General features: G+C 31.7%; 2 protein-coding genes and 1 long non-coding RNA gene across 7 annotated transcripts; 1 reads left to right on the forward strand and 2 right to left on the reverse strand.

Moving 5' to 3' along the window:
• The first annotated feature begins 2,350 nt into the window (after positions 1–2,350).
• Positions 2,351–3,922, forward strand: LOC131666792 (uncharacterized). The gene is made up of 4 exons (XR_009302132.1): positions 2,351–2,616; positions 2,722–2,958; positions 3,145–3,329; positions 3,390–3,922. It is a non-coding gene; the product is annotated as an uncharacterized LOC131666792 (long non-coding RNA).
• A 182-nt stretch (positions 3,923–4,104) lies between these two features.
• On the reverse strand, positions 4,105–8,561 carry LOC131666791 (glucocorticoid-induced transcript 1 protein-like). Of its 4 annotated transcripts, none has more exons than XM_058939716.1 (9): positions 7,975–8,561; positions 7,730–7,899; positions 7,560–7,660; positions 7,345–7,487; positions 7,094–7,260; positions 6,870–7,029; positions 6,665–6,745; positions 5,861–5,996; positions 4,109–5,095 (listed from the first exon to the last, which is right to left on the reverse strand). In XM_058939716.1, exons 1-9 carry the CDS (start codon positions 8,297–8,299, stop codon positions 4,915–4,917), a joined length of 1,464 nt encoding a protein of 487 aa, XP_058795699.1. In that variant the 5' UTR covers positions 8,300–8,561; the 3' UTR covers positions 4,109–4,914. The 4 variants fall into 4 exon arrangements, with proteins under 4 accessions (XP_058795698.1, XP_058795699.1, XP_058795701.1 ...); XM_058939717.1 differs by having other exon boundaries at positions 4,117–5,095; positions 6,870–7,008; XM_058939715.1 differs by having other exon boundaries at positions 4,105–5,095; positions 6,870–7,008; positions 7,345–7,660.
• A 6,927-nt stretch (positions 8,562–15,488) lies between these two features.
• LOC131666869 (tripartite motif-containing protein 2-like) lies at positions 15,489–23,502 on the reverse strand. Of its 2 annotated transcripts, XM_058939877.1 has the most exons (12): positions 23,364–23,380; positions 20,950–21,860; positions 20,526–20,688; positions 20,224–20,397; positions 19,817–20,020; positions 19,494–19,742; positions 19,237–19,423; positions 18,709–19,145; positions 18,398–18,580; positions 18,196–18,303; positions 17,838–17,976; positions 15,489–17,426 (listed from the first exon to the last, which is right to left on the reverse strand). In XM_058939877.1, exons 2-12 carry the CDS (start codon positions 20,973–20,975, stop codon positions 17,188–17,190), a joined length of 2,109 nt encoding a protein of 702 aa, XP_058795860.1. In that variant the 5' UTR covers positions 20,976–21,860; positions 23,364–23,380; the 3' UTR covers positions 15,489–17,187. The 2 variants fall into 2 exon arrangements, with proteins under 2 accessions (XP_058795860.1, XP_058795861.1); XM_058939878.1 differs by lacking the exon at positions 20,950–21,860 and having other exon boundaries at positions 23,364–23,502.
• Positions 23,503–23,729: the final 227 nt, after the last annotated feature.

Here is a 23,729-nt window from a genome sequence, read left to right on the forward strand (position 1 = left end):
CGTTTTTACAGAATTAAAATGTCATTTTTTTATGTACTTAAATAAAGACTTTTGTAGTTAATTAACTCATTAATACCTACACGACGTAAATTTTTATTAAGTTTTCAAAAGGTTTTATTTTATATGTTATTAGATTCAAAAAATTTGCAATACCACTATTCTAACGTAAAATTTGATGTTCTTTCAGAATCCGAGCTTGAAACTTTGATCAAACTCCAAGAAATAATGATATGGCCGATTTAATCATGAAAAAGGTGAAGAAGTTCGACAAAAATTTATTTTTCGCATTTTTTTTTGGTATGTTAACGGATGGAATTCATGCTCTAATCATGATCAGGGGGAAATAACGACACTCATCAATTAACAGTCAATTTTTATATAATTATTGAATCACTCCTTTTTCCTATATGGCGGTCAAACCCTGAAATTCTATGTAAACATTAACAATTTTTTTTTCGGAATCTATTGAGTCAAGAAAAAGTATCCAAGAAAAAACATGTCTTAAAATCCGTCAAAGAACACCCTCAAATTTTTTCAGAATTTTTAGAGATAAATTTTATTTTTCAAAAATGACAACAAATTGAAATATTTAGAAATTTTTTTTCAGCTTTGAAAAAATTTAAGGGTATTCTTTAATCGATTCTAAGGTATTTTTGTTCTATATAAATTTTTACTAAACTCAATAGTTTTTGAAAAAAATTATATTATTTGAATTTTAATAATTTGTTTTCTCATTAACCACGTTAATATTAGTTAGGCTCTTACTTAAAATGATATAAAAAATTTCTAAGTTTGTTACTAAGATTTGTCCCATACTGCAGTTCCGCTTTATCTTACTTTAATCGTCGGAAACCAGATCTTTTCTAGACTTTCACATAGAGGAAGGACTGCTGCAGGGAAAGCGCTCTTTTTTAATATTTACAATAGTGCTATACTCAATCTATACGAGCTCAATTATGGCAATGGTATGCACTCAATAGTTTTCGCAGACAACCTTATAATTTACGTCATCAAAGATACGATTGCAAAAGCTCAACGTAAGCTTGAAAGTCTCGCTAATAAATCACTCGTAACTATGCCGCCTGGAAACAAAAAATAAACATACCGATGTGTGAAACACTTCTCATCCATATATAGACGTAACTCAAATTAGTCAAAACAAGCTTAGAGGCTGGCGCGAATTCAAATTAATTATTATTATTACGATCCTCGTCCCGCATAAAAGGTAGGTGAAGCACCTGGGCATCAGCATCGACAACCTTCTCAGACTGAGTAAATACATACCGCTATATTAAAATCACTAAACCTTATACAAGAAAAACAAATTTCTGAAGCTATAATCTTCACAGACTTTAAAAAGTTCGCTATACTTTAGTAAACTATAATCCAAGTAAAACAAAAAATTTAAACTTTATTATTCTCAAAATAAAAAAAGAATTCTCCAACTTATACAATAAAATATTAAATTACAACTATGCTGGATACCAATTCACAAAGATATTACTAGCAACGAAAAAGCTGATGTACTTGCCAAAAAAACAATAAAAAATAGGATTAAAATAAAAATTTAACTTTTTTATTCGGACTCGTATGAAAAATATAAAAATAGATATAAATCAAAAGCAATAGATTACCTTGAAAGACAAAGGAAATTCAAAGGCATAAAATATTTTTAACACTAATTTATTAAAACTAAACATTACCATTGGCTTAAAAATGTTATTAAAAAACGTAATCATTTCACAATGATCAATAGATTTAGATGAAATCACTATTCATATTAAATAAAAGTATACGCACTTAAAAAATAAAAGAATTCAGCCAGATGCGATTATGGTTTTTGATCTGAGCACATCGAACATGTTATCATTGATTGTCCTAAGTATAACATCCAAAAGTATACACTAATCAAAAAAATTAAGAAATGCAAAATAAAATTATACAGGGCAATAGCTAAAAAGACCTAGAACCGTGACTAGGTACTCTCGAAGGTTTTTGAGTCGCTGAATCCAAATCCGGCGGCAGATTTTGTCCATCACATCAGGTTCCCGAGATATCATAACCTAAAAGTGCAAAAACCACTATTTTTGGCTAACTTTCAGGTTATGTCAGATCTCTACTAAAAGTTTTTTTTTTAAACAGCCAACGGCATCTCAAAGAAGAACTCTAACCCTTCAAAACCCTTCTTTCAAATTAAAAAATTTTTTTTTTTCGTTGAGATATCGATGTTTAAAGTTTTGTATTTTGACGATATTGGAGAAAATAAAGTTGACCTTCAAATAACCTTGAAAATCACATTGAAGGTTAAGTTTGATGTCCTCGTCAGTTGACCTCCCTCTGAATCATACAACTTTTACCTGAAACATTTTTCGTATACTTGGCAATGTTTTTAGTTATTCTACGGTCTAAGTTAAAATGTGTGTGTGTGTGTATACACAAGCATACATACATACAGTTGACATGGACCAAACTGTAGTCTTTTAGCCTGGAAATGTCTTGTAAAGAGAATCCTGCCGTTTCTGCCTACTAGCGAAATCGTCAAAATATGAAACTTCAAACATCGATATCTCAACGAAAATAAAAGATTTTTCAAATTTGAAAGAAAAGTTTTGAAGGGTTAGAGTTCTTTGAGATGCCGTTGGCTGTTTAAAAAAAAAACTTCTAGTAGAGATCTGACATAACCTGAAAGTTAGCCAAAAACAGTGTTTCTTGCACTTTTAGGTTAAGATATCTCGGGAACCTGACGTGATGGACAAAATCTACCGCTGGATTTGGATTCAGCGACTTAAAAACCTTCGGGACTACCTAGTCACGGTTCTAGATCAATTCACTATTCGTACACTCGCTTCGCTCGGGCGTAAACGCCACACAAGACAAGAATCTATTTTCCCGCACTCGTATCGTAATATACTATTTTGAGCAAATTCAAGTTGATGGACGGAATATTTTTTTATGATCGTACGTACCTTTGTTTTATTCAACAAACATTGTTAATATATTAGATATCTAAATGTTTATTTTTGTTGCAAAGCATTTTGAAAAATAATTTTTACAAAATTCGAATCGTGAAAATTGGACAATTAGAAATTCACTATTGGAAATTATTCAAATTTTTTTAAATAATTTGCAATAATACATTTTTAGCAGGGCTCTAACGAAGATGTAACTCGAAACCTTGTCTAAACCATCACAGAAAGAGTGATATAACGGACTCAGAGGAGAAACTGTTCCTATATGATATCAAGGGCTTTTAACATATTTGCTGTTAAATTCAGGATGCTGTGGAGTTAGTTACAGGTTGATTTGAATTTTTGCGTTAAAGTATTAAGGTAAAGAATAATGGACTGTCGATTAATGCCAGAAATCATAATATATCATTTGTTTTTCAGTAACGAATAGAGAATCGTTATGTACTTACACTACTGATCAGTTATCTATCTTAACTGAGTTGATTACTCAAGCGTATAGCAACACCTTATTCAGGTTACCCTGATAGATATTTACAAAAAAAAAAAGCGATACTTCTCATAGAAATCATGAACAAATTTTTTTTCACAATTATATTCAATTTGTAAGAATTCAAAAGATGGGCTTTCAATGCTTGATGGGTGATCCAAAAAATGTAATTAGCATTTTTTTACAATAACACTTATGCAATAAGAATAAATTTTTGTTCACATATTGTATCCTAATCGGCACTGCTTTAGGTTCAGTAAATTTATGAAAAATATGATTGAATAAGTTTGAAAACGAAGTTCCCATGACAAAAAAAATATGTTTCGCTTTTACGTTTTTTGATTTTGCATCCAAGTCGTTCTTTTAAATGAATTTTTTGTATTCTTTTTTCACCAATATTTTTGACAAAACATTTTTCGATAGCGTTAATATGGATTCTATTTACAAATTTATTATTCAAATTAAAGATTATTAACTCTTAATATTACAACATTTGATTTATTCAAGTTTGCGCATTACTAGAATTTCCTTGTGTTCTGAAACTTGAATGGAATGCATCGAATCGAGGCGAATAAATAATTTTTATAAAAAAGCAATTTTATTAAAAACGTAAGGGGTACAAATTTTACTGAAATTATATAAAATTATGATTTCTTAATCACCTTTGAAATAAAAAAATGAAAGTATTACGCAAATGTGTGTATAATTAATAACAATATCAGATAAAAAGATATCAAAATTTTATATCGTGGTTTAAATATGAGCTTTTTCTTTACATCATAGTCGCTTGTAAGAATATTTGAAAATGTTCAACAGTTAAAAAAGTACAATAGGATATCTCTATGTATGACTGAAAGCATACATAACTTTTTTTACTTACGTAAATAATTGAAAAACGCCTCCAACAATATAATACTTTAGGAGCCAGACAATTAAACACGTTCTAATTATTACTTATTGGATTAAAATACATTAATTTTGGTAAATGTTTCCTCGAACACAATAATGAAGCTTGATTTTTTATCACAAATTATTGTTCAAAATTAATATTTTGTTAAATTTCATCAAGATTATTAATATCAAAATACAAGTCAAAATTAAACAGTTATTGAACATTTGTGCTATACTTATTTGTCCATCTTTTAAAATTCGTATTACAGGCTACTACATGGCTTTCTGACTTGATTAAGATGAACAATATTCATTCATCGTTCACTGGGAATATTATTCTTATCATTCTTACATTTTGTGTCATTAGTTACCCCAAGTGAGTGATGTTTACTTAGAATATGAATTGTTTGTTTGCGAAAAATATTTACTTCCTAACCACAACGTTGATCAAAAAATATACACGTGCGCTCGCGCGTGAGTGTATATGTAAATATGCGTGATTGCATGTATAATACATATACAATAATTGAGTTTGCGCAATTTTAGACGCAAAAGTAGAATTAAAGACTATGGTTTTGGAGGAGGAGTTATCGGAGTTGTTTGAGGTGATGATAACACGTTGGTAATTACTGTGGAACTAACTTGTTGCTGTAATGGAAGAAATGCAGAACCCAAACTTGGCTTTAATTGGAATGCAACGCATGGTTTCGAGCAGTAGTCCAGTTTGCTTAAATCTACCACTGGTCGCCTGTTAATCAATAATTATTAATGAAAAGTTCGTATTTGATGCTGAAAAACTTTATCAACAAGATGGCCCGTTATAAGTCAAAGCTACAGTGCACAACCTTAAAGGTCCGAGTGAAAAACAATGGTGTCAATTTATACCAGACAAGCAGTTTTGTGAAGCTGCTGCGCTTGTTTCGCATTAAAAAATAAAGTTCTATACATGAGCGAGATAACAAATCCATTTTCATCTTGATTTTATTAAGTTATTAGGGTCAAATTATTTACTCGGGAATGAAAACAGCTTTCTTACTGATTTTCAAGAGAAAAATTATATTCTTAGTTCATTTAGAAATTTACTTAATCTTTTCCGCGTCAAATCATTATATACTATTCATGGAACAGCTTTTTCAAGTTACTCGATTGAGATTAGGTCGCAAGCACGATTGTAATGTTGAGAGTGGTGCCAAGTCGGAACTTATTGTTTGTTTGAACATCTACAAGTATCGATGACATTAATCATAAAACCCTTGTATGGTTATAAAACGACGTAGCATAGTTCATGTTCGAAAAAGATATTCTAGTAATTACTTCACCAAAATAATTCATTTTGTATACAATTGTTACATTATAATCTTTTTCACTCGTTGAAATAAAATTTCAGAAGGATATCTTGAATACAAAATTTTTATTTCCAATTGAATTGAACCGCACGAAATCACTTTATCAAGTGCAATAATTTCAAGCATATTTTTTATACCAATGTTGAAATATTTTGATTGATACTCACCTGATATCTTCAACAAACTTTGTATTAACTTTTTCACAGCCATCAGGTGGTTCTCTAGCAAGAAACCTGTTTATGTGAGGAGATGTGCCTAATCGTCCTTCTCGTTCTTGTTCTGGCGTGGAGCCACGACTGCCACCTATTCAAATAAAAATGAAACCTTATTGTGATAAAAATATTGCGGTAAAAATGTTATCAATACCAAGTGAGTGTATGTGTGTGCGTGAGCGAGTGTGTGTGTGTGCGTGTGTGTGCGCGCGCGCGCGCATAATTTTATATATTTTATGAACTTTTCTAAATTCACACTTATTGCTTCAAAAAATGCATGGTACATTTATATTATCGATGTAATACTATATTTTTTCCTTTGTACAAATTCCATTGGTAATTCTTCTGTAGTAATAACTACAACTAGCAAATAAATATTGCACTATGATGTCTTGTCTATACATAAAGTTTCAGATTGTCTCGTTTTAACTTTAAATTTCGGGTTATATTTCATTGCACAGTGTAAATAAATTATATCTGATGCAAAAAAATGGAGAAAGTTGTATATAACCAACAATGTAATTGGTTTTTGATTAAAAATAGTAAGAAAAAGTTATCTGATATTAAAACTTAAAGCAAAACTCAATTAAAGTTTATGTTTAAACAAGGCACAACTAAGTTTGTATCATACAGTAAAGTGGTGTACTAATTTCAAATTAAAAGTAAAAATATAGAAATAATAACTCAATAGGTATAAATAAATGACAATGTATGAACAGATAAAATCAAGCTGTTTGAAATTCATTTAAATGAGCCAACCTTGTAATAGGTCACTCGATGGACGGGATACATCCATCAAACCAGGTAATAGTGGAGACTCTGAATTCCTAGATGGTGGGCCTAAATAATATTTCTTAGTCATATAAATATCTAATGGCCATATTAAAACCAAGTTATTTTCTGGTTTGAAAAGCATAAGTTTCAGATGGAAATTGCAAATTAAAATTATTTCAACAAAGATTACCTGATGAGTAAGAACTAGAAGGTATATCTGTAGCTGGTGTTTGAGTGTTGACACTATTGACATTACGATTGGCTCGAAACAAATCAGCCAAAGGTGCACGATGTCCCTCAGGTGTAATTTGATCACGATATCTGGCAAACTGTAAAAAAATATTTGAATCCTACATCAATGAGATACATTGAAACATTAATATAACAAAGATTTTTTTGTTATCTAACACTAACTTTATCATCTATTTGATGATCAGGGTCACTTGGATTATTTGAAGATTTGAGCACAAGACCTTCAATCTCTTGATTTAGACCTTCAATAGAAGAGCGCATAGGAGGCCTCATTGGTTTGATAGGTATGTTCATGGGACTGGCTTTTGTGTTCAAACTGTATTGATTATCTTGAAGCATAAACAAATAAAGTTAAATAGACACACACACACAACACAGTGGAAGAAATTTGAAATGGAAAATGAGAGGTTTACAATTGGATGTCTGAGAGGCAATACTAGGTAAAAGAACAGAGTGATCCCCAGGAAGTGCTGGTGGTGGACCTCCAGGCATGATAAGGCCAAAGGCAGCAGTCCTTTCTCTACTACTAGTCCCTTCTTTGTTAGTGCGCTGTAACCTATGGAAAACAAGAATAATGGAATGTTGCTTTGGACTAAAAAGCAAACCAAATAGGAAGGGAAAAACGAACCTGTGCCTAAAATATTTCTCAAGCTTCTCATCTGGGATTGTTTGTTCAGTAGTGTGGCGGTTGTGACTCTTTCGTTGAGGCTCGCTTGGCCACTCCTCAGTCTGCAAGAAGGTGAGAAAGTTTGGCACTTGATTCAAGGAACTTGTTTTGGTGACAATGTCAGCAGTTACCTGAGTGGCCTTGTCAACGAGAAGGCTCGTGTGAATGTAGTGAGAATCGCGTGGCCACTGCCCCTTGAGGTAAATGGTATCGAGTGAGGCCGTTCTTCGGATGTTCTGGCTGGCGGTCAGAGCGTCCGTGCAGCGGCCACTAAGGGTCTTAGATTTGGCAGCAAAGTAGCCTGAAAGCGTGAGCGAGCAAGTGAACGTTAGTGGGTTGACCAGTGGGTGACGGATCGTTGGCGTGTGATAAGCACCTTTGTAGGAGAGTGAACCAGGGCTTCGCTGACCAGAGCTGGAGCTCGAGGTCTCGGGCGAAATGCGCGATCGCCAAGAATTGGTAGGAGACACGGCGGAGACCGCCGGCTGGCTAGCGGTTGGACTGCGCAGGGGTTGGCCCGAGGGTGTCGGTTGCGGCTGTTGCTGGTGATGGTGATGATGGTGCTGTTGCGGCTGTGCCTGCTGCTGCCTGCTCTGACGAAGGAGCGAGCTGACCGGCAGAGTGGCTCTCATCGGACCCTGCTTAGCCGTGGAGCACGGCGAAGACTTGCGCACCCGTTGGGCACTCGACGAGCCCGACATTTTCTCATCGACGCGAAGGCGAGTTCTGCGAGGTCTCCACCGCTTTCCGAGCTCAACTCTTCAATGGCTATGCGAGCACCGAATCAACGACGCTCGAGACCCGGCAGTCGGCTCTGCTCAACTCGCGCTAAAAACCGGACTGACAACAACGCTACTATGAAGCACTGGCACTCCGTACTGGCTGGCATCAGCGCGGCTGCGAAGAGAGACTAGACTAGCGCTACTTGCAAGAATAATGGAGTGGAGTACGCTACGCATTGAGCCGCGCTGTGCTACTCCCGTGCCCTCTCGACAAGGCTAACATATACCAACGAAAATATAGACGCTTACGGCTCACTGCTCACGTGACCGGCACCCGCGACCCACCACCAACTGCACGCGCGTCGCGTTTCTATATAATACGAAAATTTGAGTTGATATTCAATATTCAAATATTTAAAAATTACTGTTTCTCATTAGGTTTTTCTCCATAATACTTTTCTTTTCTTTATATTTTTATTTAATTCTTATTTTTCTTTTCCTTTTCTCTAATTTTTAGTTTCATTCAACATTGGCTTGTTTAACTGGAGATTCTGGCATGTGTCTATCATTAAGCAAACATATTAGGAAATGATTGTTCTGATTATTTTAATTATATTAATAATTCAACATACCCTTTACATTCAAGTTCTCACCCAAAATGCAATTCTTTAGAGATCAAAAAAGGCATTTTAAAAAGATCAGTGAAGGGTACAAGATCAACAGTTTTCACTATAATGTACAATTGAAATATACATTTCGAGATATCCTAACCTAAAATTGCAAAAAACACGTTTTTGGCTATATTTGAGCTTCTACTACATAATGAGAAAATTATTTGTATAAACAACTCATACCATCTACAAGTACAACTCTTGCCCTACAAAATCTATTTTTCAGATTTTGAATATCTTTTTCATCGAGATATCGTCAATTGAAGTTAAATATTTTAGTGGTATCTTAACATTGTATAGATCATTGTTTTATTTAAGCCTGTTGTCCTGTTTATCTAACTCTTTAATGTCCTTTAACGAACCTCTACATGACCTTGTAGGCTCAAGCAAATGATATATTCAAATTCAGCGATACAAAAAATTAATATTTGATTTTTTCAGATAATTCAAATTTTTTTCTTAATTAACAGCAATTTGACTTCAAATGACCTTAAAGCTGACGTGATAGAGGTCAAAGAACCTCTGATTCGTGATCAGCGATTCAAAAAAACCCTTATATATATAAAAAAACCCTACAATGTCACTTGCATGGTCTGGTACATCGACTTAGATAAAACAATTACCTATGCTATATTAAGATACCACTAAAATACTTAAATTCAATTGACGATGAAAAAAAAAAAAAAGATTCCAAATCTAAAAAATGAGTTTTGAAGGGTAAAAGTTGTACTTTTAGATGGTATGAGTTGTTTATAGAACAAAAAATTTTTCGTGAAGTAATAAATGCTCAAATATAGCCAAAAAATGCGTTTTTTAGACTTTTAGATTAGGATATCTTGAAAATGAGATGTGATATAGCAATTTCAAGAGCGGATATTAGTTCAGCGCATCAAAATCCTCTGAGATAGATTACTAGTATTCTTGGAGTAAAAAAAATCTATTATTTTGCATACCTGTGTAATCATTATTAGATAATTATTTAATAATTATTATTATTATTAATCTTTATGCTATTTATTGTTTTAGATTTTTTTTTCTGATTTATCTTTTTCTCATATTTTCCAACTATTTATTTTCCTTTTTCAACGTCTCTCAACATACTTTTATTCTTTTCTCTACTTTTCTTTTTTTCTTTAATTTCTACTTGACTAAAAGAGTAAGGGTGAGAATTTTGATTCCTCTGGGCTTGCGGCTACTCCCGTCAGCAGGTTTTTGCGCTTATTTTGCTACACTGCCAAATCTAGACATAAGTATAGAAGTCTAATCAGCTGAAGGCAGCCACATTGAGGAATTTTATTCAGTACCCGATTAGCTATCGATGTCGTAGCGATTGCAGCGATTAGCTCTGCGCGAGCCATGATTATCGGACAGTTTTTGTTTATTATTTATTATTTTATTTATTATTTTATTATTATTAATTAATTAGAAGAACTAAGGATTGATGTAGGAAAATTATGAAGAAAAACTGACTTTCTGATTCCCATTTTAGAAGAGTATGTATAATGATTAATTAGTTATTACAATAATTTCAGTGTCACAAAAACTACGATTACTTTGTAGAAATCGTACATTAGACTTAATAAAACTTCATTTTTCAATACACGATGAACACGAGAATTTTTAAACAGTCGCAAAAATATTGATTACAACCAGAGCACTGCATAATGAATTTGCAGCAAAACACCTACTAAAAAGTTAGTGTCTATAAGCAGGCCAAATGATTTCTTGTCTTATGACACCTACTTTGAATATTGAATATGCTGAAGATACGGATTTGAAAAGTGATACGATGACAAATAAACTAATACTAATTTATAATTAAATATTGAATTTAGAATTAAAAATATAAGTCAGGGCGCGATGTCGTTCCACTCACGCGGTCTCTAATCTCGACATCTTACCTCAATAATTGTAATAGTATTTATGTTGAAATGAACTATAATGAAGAGAAATTTGCATACTTTCTGTAAATGAATGTAGGTCGTTTGAGTAATTTTAAGATATGGCGAATTTTGATTTGGATGAATAAGTATAACAACAAATAAAATTTTTGTTTAATTTATTACCATTACCGTTTAGAGTTTCATTTCCATACAACTAATTTATTTTAACAAGAATGTGTGCAACATACTATTATATTCAAAAAAAATTATTGAGTATGATATTTTCGTCAAGGGTGTCAATGCGAGCCATCACAAATATTTATTTAGGATAGTTAATTTCTAAGGTTTTAATGATTATATTTGTAATTTTCGAAAATCTATTCAATCGCTAAGAAATTAGAAATCATTTAACACACATACATGATTCATCATAAATAGAGCAAAAAATTAAAGCCATTTAATTAATTATATATTCTACGAAATCAGGAGCATATTTTGTTAGTAAATTTTTGCTATATTTAAAATGATCGTATTGGTTATATACGAAAACCATCTGGCTTGGATTGATTATGTAATTTTCTTTGATAAAGTATCGTCATTTAAATAATTAAATTGTTAATAATATATTGACGACTAGATTCCCAAATTTCTATCTTAAAATTCGAAATAAAAATATTTAGATATGTTACATTGCTGGTCACATAATTTTATCGATCCCTTCGATTGAGTAAAATTGGTTAAACTTTAAAGTTTTATCTTTGATGAAAAGTAATCTATGAAACTGACAATGTTATGTTTGAAATCTCTTTCTAAGAACATTCAAATAGTATGCATTACAAATAAAATTAAATGCTTTTTTCAATTTTTTTCAAACAAAAATTCAAAATTATAAATTCTAAAAATGTTGCTCATCTTTGATCTCTCGCCAATTATCGAAAAAATAGTAACACATTTTGAAGTGCGTCATTTTAAAGCTCTATTAAATCACTTATAAAAATTTACGTTCACTAAATTGGACGCGCGTAAGAGCATTTTTCTGGAAATTGACACTTTTATCTAACTTTCCATTACTTCATAAAGTCAAATAAGAGAAAAAAATATGTATTTTTCTACGTGGAATATCGTGGACATTTTTCAGATTATTTTAGAAAGAAAAAATTTGTCACTTTTTCGTTCTTAGTCGGTGCGTTGAAAAAAAATAAAAAAATTCGTATATAAAAATAAAAATGCTTTCAAAATTCAAATGCCAATACATGTTTAATCGGGAAACTTGTTTACTTAACAAGAAATAATAACCAGACATTATAGATTCATATAAGTTATTAATACAAAGTAGTTTCAACATGCCGAGTGATATTATTGATTACGATTTCAAATAATGTAATATCTCTACTCTCATCAAATCAAGTATACCTTTTTAAATATTATTCATAGGATTCAAATAGGATAAGACTTTAAAAGAGCTTTAAAATGATGTACTTTAAATTTTTTTGCAAATTTTTTCGATAATTGACCAAAAATTAAAGATGAGCAAATTTTTTAGATTTTACAATTAAGAATTTTTGTTTAAAAAAATTAGAAAAAACATTTGATTGCATTTGTGATAAATACCGCTTGAAAATTTTTGAAAAGAACTTTCAAACGCGACCTTACCCATCTTGGTAGATTACCATTCACCAATGATATAAAACTAATGTTTACCTAATTTTGGTCCTGGAGAGGAGGGAAGGAGGAGAAAAGTACGTGATCGCTAGTGTATATATTATAAATATCAAAGTGTTTCCGTGGACATCAATCAGCCACGGAAACCCTTCTGACTCTAAATTCTGTATTTCCAAATTGGTAACGTTTAATAATGTATTTAGTTGGTATGACTTATTTTTTTTGCAGAAAACTAAATATAGTTTATTGATTAAAACAGTATATAATACCAACAAACAGTCAATTAATTTAATTATTTCAAATCTTCGAAATAAAAAAAAAATACTAAGAATCATCGAAATCAACACATTTTTTTGTACTTAATATCGATGTTGATATAGTAAATCAAAACGTATTATCTATTCTTATAAAATAATAGCCTAAAAATGTTTATTTATATTTATTTCTCGGTACTCTCCCTGTCGGATAATTTTAATTTTTCTTTAAAATAAATTATACAAATAGTTTTTTGACTACAAATTTTTAAGTATATATGAGTGTAATAAGAGCAAATTAAATTTAACTGAAAGTATCATAGACAACATAAAATGAGACCAACGATTTTTTTAAATAAATCAAGCAAAGAGTAGAAAATACAGTTTCTGCAAAAAAAATTATAATGATAATGCTGAAGTATCCAAAATAATAAGAAAAGACTTTATTTTTTTATGTTTATAAACTGTATAGAAATCTATTTCATAAACTCTATTTTTGAAAATATTTTCTCTGACTGTGCGCTCTAAAATTGATTGTCCTCTATTTCCTTGCGATTATTAATAACTGTAACAATATACTTCTTTTTAAATTTCTCTTCGGATCATTATTTAAAATTTCAATGCCTAAAACAAATTAAAGGTTTTCCTCGTAGAATCGTTTTTTTCTGATAGTCGACATATACTTTGGTTAATTTAAAAAAAATTATTTCGAATGCGTATATCGGTGTAGGAATGTTAATATTCATCAGAAAAAATTATCCAAGCAATTTGATGAATTAGTTTAGTGCTGCGGCATCGATTTTCAGCACTTTTTAGCGATATATTCGTGAATAACTTACAAAAATCTAAGGCTATCGATGCTTGCAATATACCATCAGGAAACTTAAGTTTTTACCTATAAAATGTTCACTTTCTATCCTGTATTTACTTCATTAAGATAATCTAAAATATTTACATTTTCTCATATCACCGCACAGAAAGTTGTATATAATCTATAAAAGTGCGCTATCTTTAAGATATTATTTCTTAAAAATTTTTCCAGTTACAGCTACAAATAATAGTATTATTATATAGGTAATCTTTCAACATTCCGTATTGAAGGCCCGTTAAAAATAAAAAAATATGTATAACAACAATTAAAATTCTATCATAAAAAGTGTATATGATTTCTACTCTGACACAAAAAATAGAACATTTTTTAATAAAATGCTAAAATAACAATAGAAACAAATGAAAATAAACTCCAAATACGATACCAACGACTAGTTATTAAAAATGCGATTTTCCAAGTTCTCTACACTCACCAATACTCGTTTCATTTGTTTAACCCGTTTGGCCGGAGACGCCCCTCACGGTATACTAGACTTTCTGCAATCACATTTCATGTAATTCAACGTAAAAAAAATTGAAGTCACAAGTTTTTCTATTAAAACTTCGTCCGCAAGATCTGAAGCTTTACGACCTATAACCATGATAATAATTTCTTTTTTTTTTTAATTTTTATAGTAAAATTAAAACTATTTTTAATATTATACAATACTTGGTTCTAAATTTAACAAGAGGACTATGACATATATATTCATTCAACTTTCTAATTTTACACTTTGCTATCAAAAAAACCTTACGTATGATTGCAATTATCGCGCAAAATTTTTTGTTCACCAGTAACATATTATTTTTTAGTTGACGTGACTCAATTAAAGGAAAAACCAACCAGCACTCAAAAGTTCAAAATATTTTATTTACAAAATAATTACTGTGACTGTATAACATTATACTATGTATAGTGTACTATTCACTATTAATTTTACAGTAATAGTTTAGGTATGACTAGAAAGTAAGTTTCAAATGTTACAAAAATAACCAGTCAAAGTAATATATAAAAGGTCACGAGCGATTGGAAGTTTCTCACCTCTGCATTTCTTCTTAGAATAATACAAAATATGTCATAAACGTATGCTACAACACCAAATTTTACACATTTTTTCAGATGTAAGTTATAAAAATTAAGCAAAAGCTTAATTTATAAATTATATAAAAAAATTATAAACAATGTGAAGGGATAATTTGTTGATTTAGATTTAGTATTATATTTTTAGCAAACTAATACGACTATTGACAATTGTTTGTTTTTGGAGATGAAAAAATTACTTTTTTTCTTGTTGTTCATTTTAACTGATAATTTATAAATAATCAAACTATTTGTTTATAATTATTTTATCAATGTTTACAAAATCACGAATCTCTTAAAATTAAGAGGCTTATGTTATGTGACATTACTTTTCTTACACATTTTAAATATGATCTTTCAAGTTACATCTTTTTCTAAACACAGCTATTTACTTACTTATTATACATACACATATATTGAATGAAATAACACTAGAATAAAAAGCAATAGCGATTTTTTTAAGGGCCAAAAGAAAAATTTCAATATTATATCTATGTATTAAACAAAAAAAAAAAAAAATTACTATGTATTAATCGAAATAATTATAAAATTGATGACACTGCTGAATTTATTATAAATTACGAAATAATAAAAATAATTAAACATTTTTAAGTCATTTTTTACCACAAGACTCAATAGTCTTTAGAAAATGAACATAAGTGAAACTGCGCGAAAACTTGAGCAATTTCAATAAAACAATATTTAGCCTCGTATTTTTGAAGATAAGATTTTAAATAATAATAATAATAATAATAATAATAATAATAATAATAATAATAATAATAATAATAATAATAATAATAATAATAATAATAATAATAATAATAATAATAATAATACCGAGAGTTTAACATGCTCACTACTACAGTGAATCAAGTAATTTGTTCCCCAAATGTGGAACTAAAAATTACGAAAGATTTTATGAAATAGAATTAAATATAATTTAATTGTTCATAAATAAAACTCTTAAAATCTATTCGTATCAAATGTCTTCTTGAATAAGCAAAATGATAGATTAAAATTTAATAATACTAGGATACAAAAAATAAGTGTTCCTAACTCATAACGAATCATTTTACATCAGATAAAGAAGAAAAGATCAATAGGATCATATCGCACAGAACGCGTTAATTTAATTTTCTAATTTACTATGATTTAACAATACTTGGAATATCTGCTTTTTGAAAATAATAATATAGGACACTTGCGAGAAGATTAAGCATCAGTCACAAAATCACCATGTTTGAAGAAAGTTGAACGTTTTATTGTTAATAAAATTGAGTCAACGATCCAATCTAGTCCTAATATTAAAAGTGTAAATTGTAAACAAAAGTGCCTTTTGTATTTGTGTTTTTTTACAAGGGTTGTTATTGTGCGGTTTTTCATAGTATACATACACACACACACACACACTCACACACACACACACACACACACACACACACGCACACTTTAAAGACATTCTCTTGAAAATCATTTCTTTTTACAATTTTTTTAAATCAGGTAACTGTATTTAAAATTAAGATATTCCTAATAAGTATCAGACAGGTAAAGTTAATTTTGGCTACCGGTGTTCATTTATAATTTATAGCCAAAAACACTTTTCTCACTATATTGATAGTGCACTTTGAATTTTTCCCAATATTTCCATGCAGTTAAATTATTTTCTAAGAACTATGATGTAATCTACAAAAGATTTTCAATGTAAGTAATGCAATTAATCAAAAACTTTGGTTAAAATAAGCTTTTTGACTTGATGGTTCCAAAATAACATTCTTAATATAGCAGCAAAAAGCCCATAAACATTTTGTATTATATTTATGCTTTTGATAATTATTTAGTGTTTGTGACACAATAGTAATTTGAAATTGTAGATTCCGCCAAATAACATAATACGCAGATAATTCTAGCTATAGTAAAGATATTTTACATTACTTTTAGTAATGTTTTCATATGTTCACACTCATAACATTATCTTCAATTATAAAAACAAATGGTTTTGCTTGATCGCAAAGCCTGTACATGTACATTATAATGCATCATCCGTTTTAGTATAATGGATATTTATACTACAGTCTTGAAGAAAGACGTTAGCAACAAGTTCGATTTTGGTCAATTTATACAATTAAAGTAAGGGATTTTTTAATCCCAAGAGTATTGATATCAAATTTGGCAGTAATTGTGAAGAGAATCCATGTAATCTATTCATTTTAAATATTTAGAATTGATGCGTAGATAGTATTTGAAAGCAAAATATGGTTGCAGTAATGAAATAATAATCATTAATATATCCAACCTTTTAATGATTTCAAAACAATGAAATTAACCAATGAATACCTTGAAATTTGACTTATTGCAGTTTCGAAAGTGGCAGTTCATAATTAAGTAGAAAATCAATAATCTTGATAGTATTTGAGTAAATTTTCTGTAAACTCCTTGCCATCTATTACCAATATCTGTACTTTTTCACACAGTCATTTCCTAAATCTACCACGATAAGATGTTTATTAGGTAAAATTGCTAATCCTGATGGGCGACGTAATTTGGAATTGTGCGAATCAATTTCCGATATAATCTGTCCATCGGCTAGTTGTAATACTTGAATTACAGTGCGGCCCTTTTCAGCGTAAGATGCTAATATTCTGCCTTCATTATCCACCGCAATTCCACCAAATCTGCCTGTGCCTTGATTACAATATTAAAATTTTGATAATAATTATTAATAACAAGTGATTGAAAATGAATGAAACTTCGAACCGTTTATTGATTACGGGAAATATGTACCAACTGACTGATATGATGAATTGATAAAAATAAATATTACTTTCAAGAAGGGCACGAAATGAAAAATTTTTAAAATAGAGCGGCTCGCGATTATCTCTTTGTAGTATTCAAGCCAAATCACATTAAGAATGCGAATGACACTGCACATTCTAAGTTCTATTCAACTTTTTAGGATCGCGACGTTTAGATTGGACTATTGGAAAATCATTAATGAAACAATAGCAGCACAGATCTTGTGTGGCATATTTCATATAAGAAACACGATATCCAGCACTTTCTCACATACCACATAGTAATATATATATTATTTACCTTTCCCTTCTGTGGCAATTTCTTCCATAAAGTCGCCTTTTGCAGAGAAAATGTGTACACTTACTCCAGCAACCAGAATTTCGCCAATAGGTCCAATAGCTACCGATACTATTAATTTCAGATTGTTTTTCTTTCCGACCTGAAGAAAAAAACTGTATAAATATATAAAATGAACAAGTCATTATTGTACTTTATTTAAAAATATAAGAGTAAACGTCGTCCACTAAAGAAGAAAAATAAAGACGTATTCAAGTCATTAATTAGTAGACATAAATACTGGTCGTCATTAAATTTTTGTTAAACGTTTAGTGAAATGTATCATTTTCAATTATTACGTTTAATAAACTTTCTACGAAACCTGAAAAAGAATTTTTCCATCACAATCAAATACAAATACGCAGCATTGACCATTGTCAGCAACTAAAATATGACCATAACTCCGATCAACAGCTATATCGATAGGTTCCTACACAATCAAATAAAAAAAAAACAATAAGCAAATTAAATTATTGAAATTTGAATATGCAAAATAACAATAAAGATTTATCTCTTACGTGTACCTGAAAAGCATTGTGAGAAAAAGATTTAATTGTGTCCCCCGTTGTCGTTAACTCCGTAACTGTTTTCGTTCTCCAGTTAACAATTACAAGACCATGTTCAGAAACCGCGACACCTGTACAACTTCGACCATCTAATCCTTCATTGAAAACATGTCTTTGAAATTCCAAATTATCATCGAGCACCTGCAAAATATCCAAGTACATAATTCTATTTCTGTATTAAAATGTATCATTTAGTTTATCTATTTTGCATTTATTTGAATATTTTCAGAAAATTATAAATTATTGTCAACAAGCTTTAGCATATTTACCTTTATTCGCGAATTTCCAGTATCAACAATGTACACATTTCCAATGTCGTCGATAGCAATCGCAACAGGTTGATGAAATTCGTCTTTATCAGAACCCCTCAGTCCGTAAACTTTAATAGGTTCATTATGTTCAGTTACATTAAAGTATAAAGGATAATCTTTTATTGGTCTGTCAAAGACAGATATTTTCAAAGCATAGCACCCAGCTTGTACTAGTCTGAATATTACTTCGTACATTCCGTTTTGCAAGTCCTTTATTTGAGTCTCTATAGAAAGACTTTGGCTTTCAGGACGTTTATCGTCAACTAAACTCAGTTGAGCGGCAATTGGGTCGCCACCTGCGGTTCGAGGATGTCCATGATAATCTACGGTTTCCACTAGTATTGTACTCTGCAGTTTCACTACTGCAGTGTCGATCAACTTTGCTCGACATAAACCTAAGAAATGTTTTTTTAGTAATATGTAATTTACCTTTACATTAGGTCATTTGAGGAAAGATGCATAAAAAATACACGTAAAACTACACACCTGGTAGAGTTGTGCTAGATCTAACTCTACCAACCGAAGTTAGAGCTTTTTCCAATTGTATCACGGCATCGTTGTGACTAAATTCCGCAGTTAAAAAGGCATTTTCTCGAGGTTCACTTAGTGCTACGGCGGCATCAAGTTGATCTGATAGACTGCCAATTCTTTGCGTAATATTTCTCACTTCAACCTTCATATCAAAGAAATCAAGTAAACACTTATGTCACATATTAATAAAGAAATCAATTAGAATAACGTACTTGATATTGCAGGCCTTCACATTCACGTTCAACTTTATTTTTCTCAGTTTCAATGAGAGCATGTTGTTCCTCCAAAACACGTCTTTTATCTTTTGTAGCTACTGTTAAAGCAGCGTGAAGCTCAGACTTTCGTCTTTCTAATTTAGTAATAATACTGTTAAATTCAGCATCAAGAATTTCATGACACTTTTGTTTAGCCAAATCTAGCCTTTGAAGTTCTGTACTAACAGAATCTTGTGCTTGGGTTAGCTTAAATAAATAAAAGTCTGATCAGCCTTTATTCAAAGTTTCTATAAAGTATTCAAAGAAAAGGTGTATTCAACCTTTGATATACATTCATTTGCTTTATACAGCAATATTTCCGACATGCGTTTAATAGCTATGCTAAATGGTATAATAGTATGTTCAGTACACCCAGGTGATGTTCCAGTATGACTTCCACCAGTACACACTGTGCAAAAAACTGTATCACATGTTTCACAGAACAACAGTTCTTGATTTGTATGCACTGAACATTTTGGTATGACCTAAAATTAAATAAAGAAGTGTATTATGTCCAAACAATTAGTGATACTTGAATGCAAACCAATGCCATTTACAAAGTTAATAATAAACAAAGTTGCAGCAGTAATATATTATATTTACAACTGTAGAAAAGTACAGTGTTCAGATAAGATAGCACAAAAATAATAATGACTATAATAAAAACTTAATAAATGCCAAAATAAACCTCTCTTCGTTGTCTAGACATCAAGTCCAAAAGTTGATTAACCAAAAAACTGGGAGGTAAAGCTGCAACACCACCTCTAGGAATTGTTATTAGTTCCCTACAGATGGGACATCGGAATGAACCAGTTTCCCGCGTTTGTGATGCTGCAATTCTAGTAAGACAATGTAAACATACCTGTTAAGAAAAATCAGTTAGTAATAGGTAAAAATATTCTTGATCTCTATCTTTTCATTATTAACTAACAATAGTTACAAATAAGTATATTATAAATACTATAAAGTATAATGATTATTTTTACTCACAGTATGTGAACATGGCAGTAACTTTGGAGTATGTTCACTTCCATCATACATGCAAAGGCAGGTGCCGCATGTTAAAAAACTTTCATTAAAATCTTCATAGTTTATACTAACAGTTTCAACTAGCATTGAGCTCATGCTGACCATTCTCTCACCTAAGCGTGTCCTGAGAAACATAGAAGTAAAAAATTAGAAATTAAAGACTTTCTTTCAACTAAGAATGATTATATATAATAAACTTTATAGAATAATATGTTGACTTAATGAAAGCATAGCCAAATCATAAAATTGTATTAACAAAAGCAGTGACTAGTATATGTCAAATATAGATGTTATAATTAAATATGAGTGATTTATTGGAAAGTTAATATGGTAATAAGAGTTTTAAAGAAAATTTCCTAAAAGTTTTGAAAGGTGATAGACTTACTGTATAGCAAATCGTAATGCCTCCATGACAGATAATCCCTAGAATGCTGGGCACAAGTCTAGCAAGTAGGCAGGTATAAACAAAGAAAAGCTGTCCTAACATTAATTTAAATAGATAATAGCCATATTTCTTTCAAAATCAAATCTTGTATAAGGTGCACAATGTAAAACACTACTTAATAGTTGTAAAACAAAATTGGTTAACACTGAACACAACAATCAATTAAACAATGAAACACAGAAGTGTTAGATATCAGTGTGCAACCATCTTAACACTGACTGCTGGTTTTTCTAAAAAATAGACTAATATGGCAACTTGGTATTCTGTTCATTAACAAGCAGTAGTACTGATCATCCATTGAAATATTACAAGCTGTAATCAGCCTTTACTCAGAAGCTCGGAACTTATAAGAGTGGATAAAATTATAATGCATCAGTTTATTTACAAGCTAATGAAAGACTGTGCACCGCGACCGCACTACAGATTCGATTCAGTATTTTCACATATCTAAAAAAATAATAAAGAGTGACTCGATTACTGAGCAACCGAATTATCAACGTCGGTTGTAGAACAAATTTGAGAATGTCGAAGATTTTTTTCACTGTCACCCAATGAATTGTGGCGCATCGGAGTCCTCAGGTACCCACAGCCATTAAAACGAAACGAAACGAAACTGTCACCCAAACAAAAGTCGAGCTGCTACAGTATATAATACAGCAGATAGAGCTTCGAGCCTTCTATATGCCTTATGATATCGCTATATGGTTTTGTCACTACACTATTCTCTCTCACTCTCTGTTATACATATACGTACGGGAGTACGTATGCATGTACATACATGGAGGATGTTCCTACTTAGCTGCAGTCGGTAGTTTAATAAGTAAAAGATTTTTCGTCACCTGGCGGCACCACTGCATGTATGAAAACATATTTTTATTAGAATTAACTGTAAGATTATATAATTTTTCGATATTCTAAGCGTTTAAAAGCAATATATATAACATGCTACCTCCGACTCGAGAGAGAATTTCTATTAGATATTATGATTTGATGTATGTGCGCACCCGATTGAAAAAAGATGTGTTTTTTCAACAGCAACACATCAATGCATGATTCGACAAGATGTGTTTTTGTTTCAAACAAAGTTTGAATCATATACATATACATGTCGTGCCGCACATATCATACATTCGTTATTTTACGTTATTTGCGCAATATTCATTACAACATTTATTCTTCTTTATTGATTCTGATTTGTAAATGACGATTAGCAAGGAACATGGTCGACTTGGGCCTCATTGTACACAGCAATACTTTTGCCAAAGAAAATTGAAACTTTCGACAATCCAGTTGTCCGAAAAATAATTACTTTTGATGCGGCTTCACTTTTAAAATCGAACGTAGTTTGATGCAGTTTATCGATTTATTGAAAGCATTCGTCGGCAATCCACAGACGATACCATTCTTTTGAAAACGATGTTGAAGCTCATACATTGAATGACACAGTACATTTTCGATGGTTCACTGCAACAACTTGAATATTCAATCAACAGAGCCATTTGTCAAACTTTCAAGCGGCATGCCTTTCGAATTTCAAGAATAAACGATTGTTATCTGCTTGTTACAAGATAAAAACGAAACACTCGATGACCCTCCATATTCTTTATAGTAAACGATCTCGTATAGTAGTTGAGTTTGAATAATTATCATGACGCTTCAACATATTAAAACGATGTCATTCGTATCTAAAATTAATGTAAAAACTTGCTGTATTTTAGACGGTGAATTTTTATCGCCGAAACTGAAAATACCCCTGAACATTAACAAGGACTTTCTTCTTCGATTTCGCAGTGTTCATGCCTTGGAAAGAGTAATTTTTAACGAATTGCCTGTTCAATATTTTCTTTGTCGATCGTGCTAGAATAATGGTAATTGAATAAGAATTTGATAGTCACGCTCAAAAGATTCAAGTATATTGATATTGCTTTGGGCATCGTCGTAAACTAAAACCATTGACAACTAAAACTGAAGACAATTTGGTGATTTCTTTTTATGAACAACGTTTTGTTCTCAATTGTCCTCGAAGACAGCCCCTGTACAATATGCAATAGTAGCGAAACTACAAAGGAATTTAGTGAAATGTGTGAAAAGTGGACCAAAACTGAAAGCTTTCAGTAATGAAGCTTGTTAAGCACGTATGACTAGGGCGCGAGGAAGTAAGCGCCCACATGGCTCAAGTGTAGACGTTCGCAGCTTGCATCTAGCGATGAAAGTGCTGAGCTGTAACCGTCGATCGCTTGGCAGGGAGCGTTTCGTCGACGTTTTTGCGACGAAGGCAAGTTGCAGGTGGCAAGACGCGATAGTGCAATACCGAAGTGAGCTGTAGCGAAGCCAAGAGAAAGTGAAATGCCTACCTGGACGTGGACGAGTAACCAGCGGCAGTCGAGCCAAGCCATCGGGCAACCGCAATCAATAGTCATAGAGCGTCATGGGGAAACGGCGAAGGAGCGAGGCGAGCAGCGCGCAAAGCCGTCATTTACGCGTAGGGTTATCGCGCGAGCGAGTAGGCGGATCGATGCAGCGACGACATCGTACGGGCGGGTGTACGGGCGGGTGTACGGGCGGGTGTACGGGCGGATGTACGGGCGGGTGTACGGGCGGGCGGGCGGACGGATGGATGGCCAGCGCCGTCGAAATTGGAAAGCTGCACCTACGGATGTACGGGAGGTCCGCCGAGGCCGCAGACGCGCACCAAGCACGCGCGAGCTGCGTCGAGGCCG

Source organism: Phymastichus coffea, unplaced genomic scaffold (assembly GCF_024137745.1).
Source record: "Phymastichus coffea isolate CEN01 unplaced genomic scaffold, Cenicafe_Pcof_1.1 PCOF00061, whole genome shotgun sequence".
Lineage (NCBI taxonomy): Eukaryota > Metazoa > Arthropoda > Insecta > Hymenoptera > Eulophidae > Phymastichus > Phymastichus coffea.

Bases quoted from the DNA above. Each gene is read 5' to 3' on its own strand.
- LOC131666791 (XM_058939715.1), bottom strand. From the start codon at position 8,299: ATGTCGGGCTCGTCGAGTGCCCAACGGGTGCGCAAGTCTTCGCCGTGC. The intron at 7,261-7,344 runs GTAAACCTCTCA...TTATGCTTCAAG, and splicing joins TGCCTCTCAGACATCCAATT to ATAATCAATACAGTTTGAAC. The intron at 5,997-6,664 runs GTTGGCTCATTT...TTATTTGAATAG, and splicing joins ATCGAGTGACCTATTACAAG to GTGGCAGTCGTGGCTCCACG.
- LOC131666869 (XM_058939877.1), bottom strand. From the start codon at position 20,975: ATGGAGGCATTACGATTTGCTATACA. The intron at 19,424-19,493 runs GTACGTTATTCT...TTTGATATGAAG, and splicing joins GTGAAGGCCTGCAATATCAA to GTTGAAGTGAGAAATATTAC. The intron at 17,977-18,195 runs GTTTCGTAGAAA...TTTTTTCTTCAG, and splicing joins ATGGAAAAATTCTTTTTCAG to GTCGGAAAGAAAAACAATCT.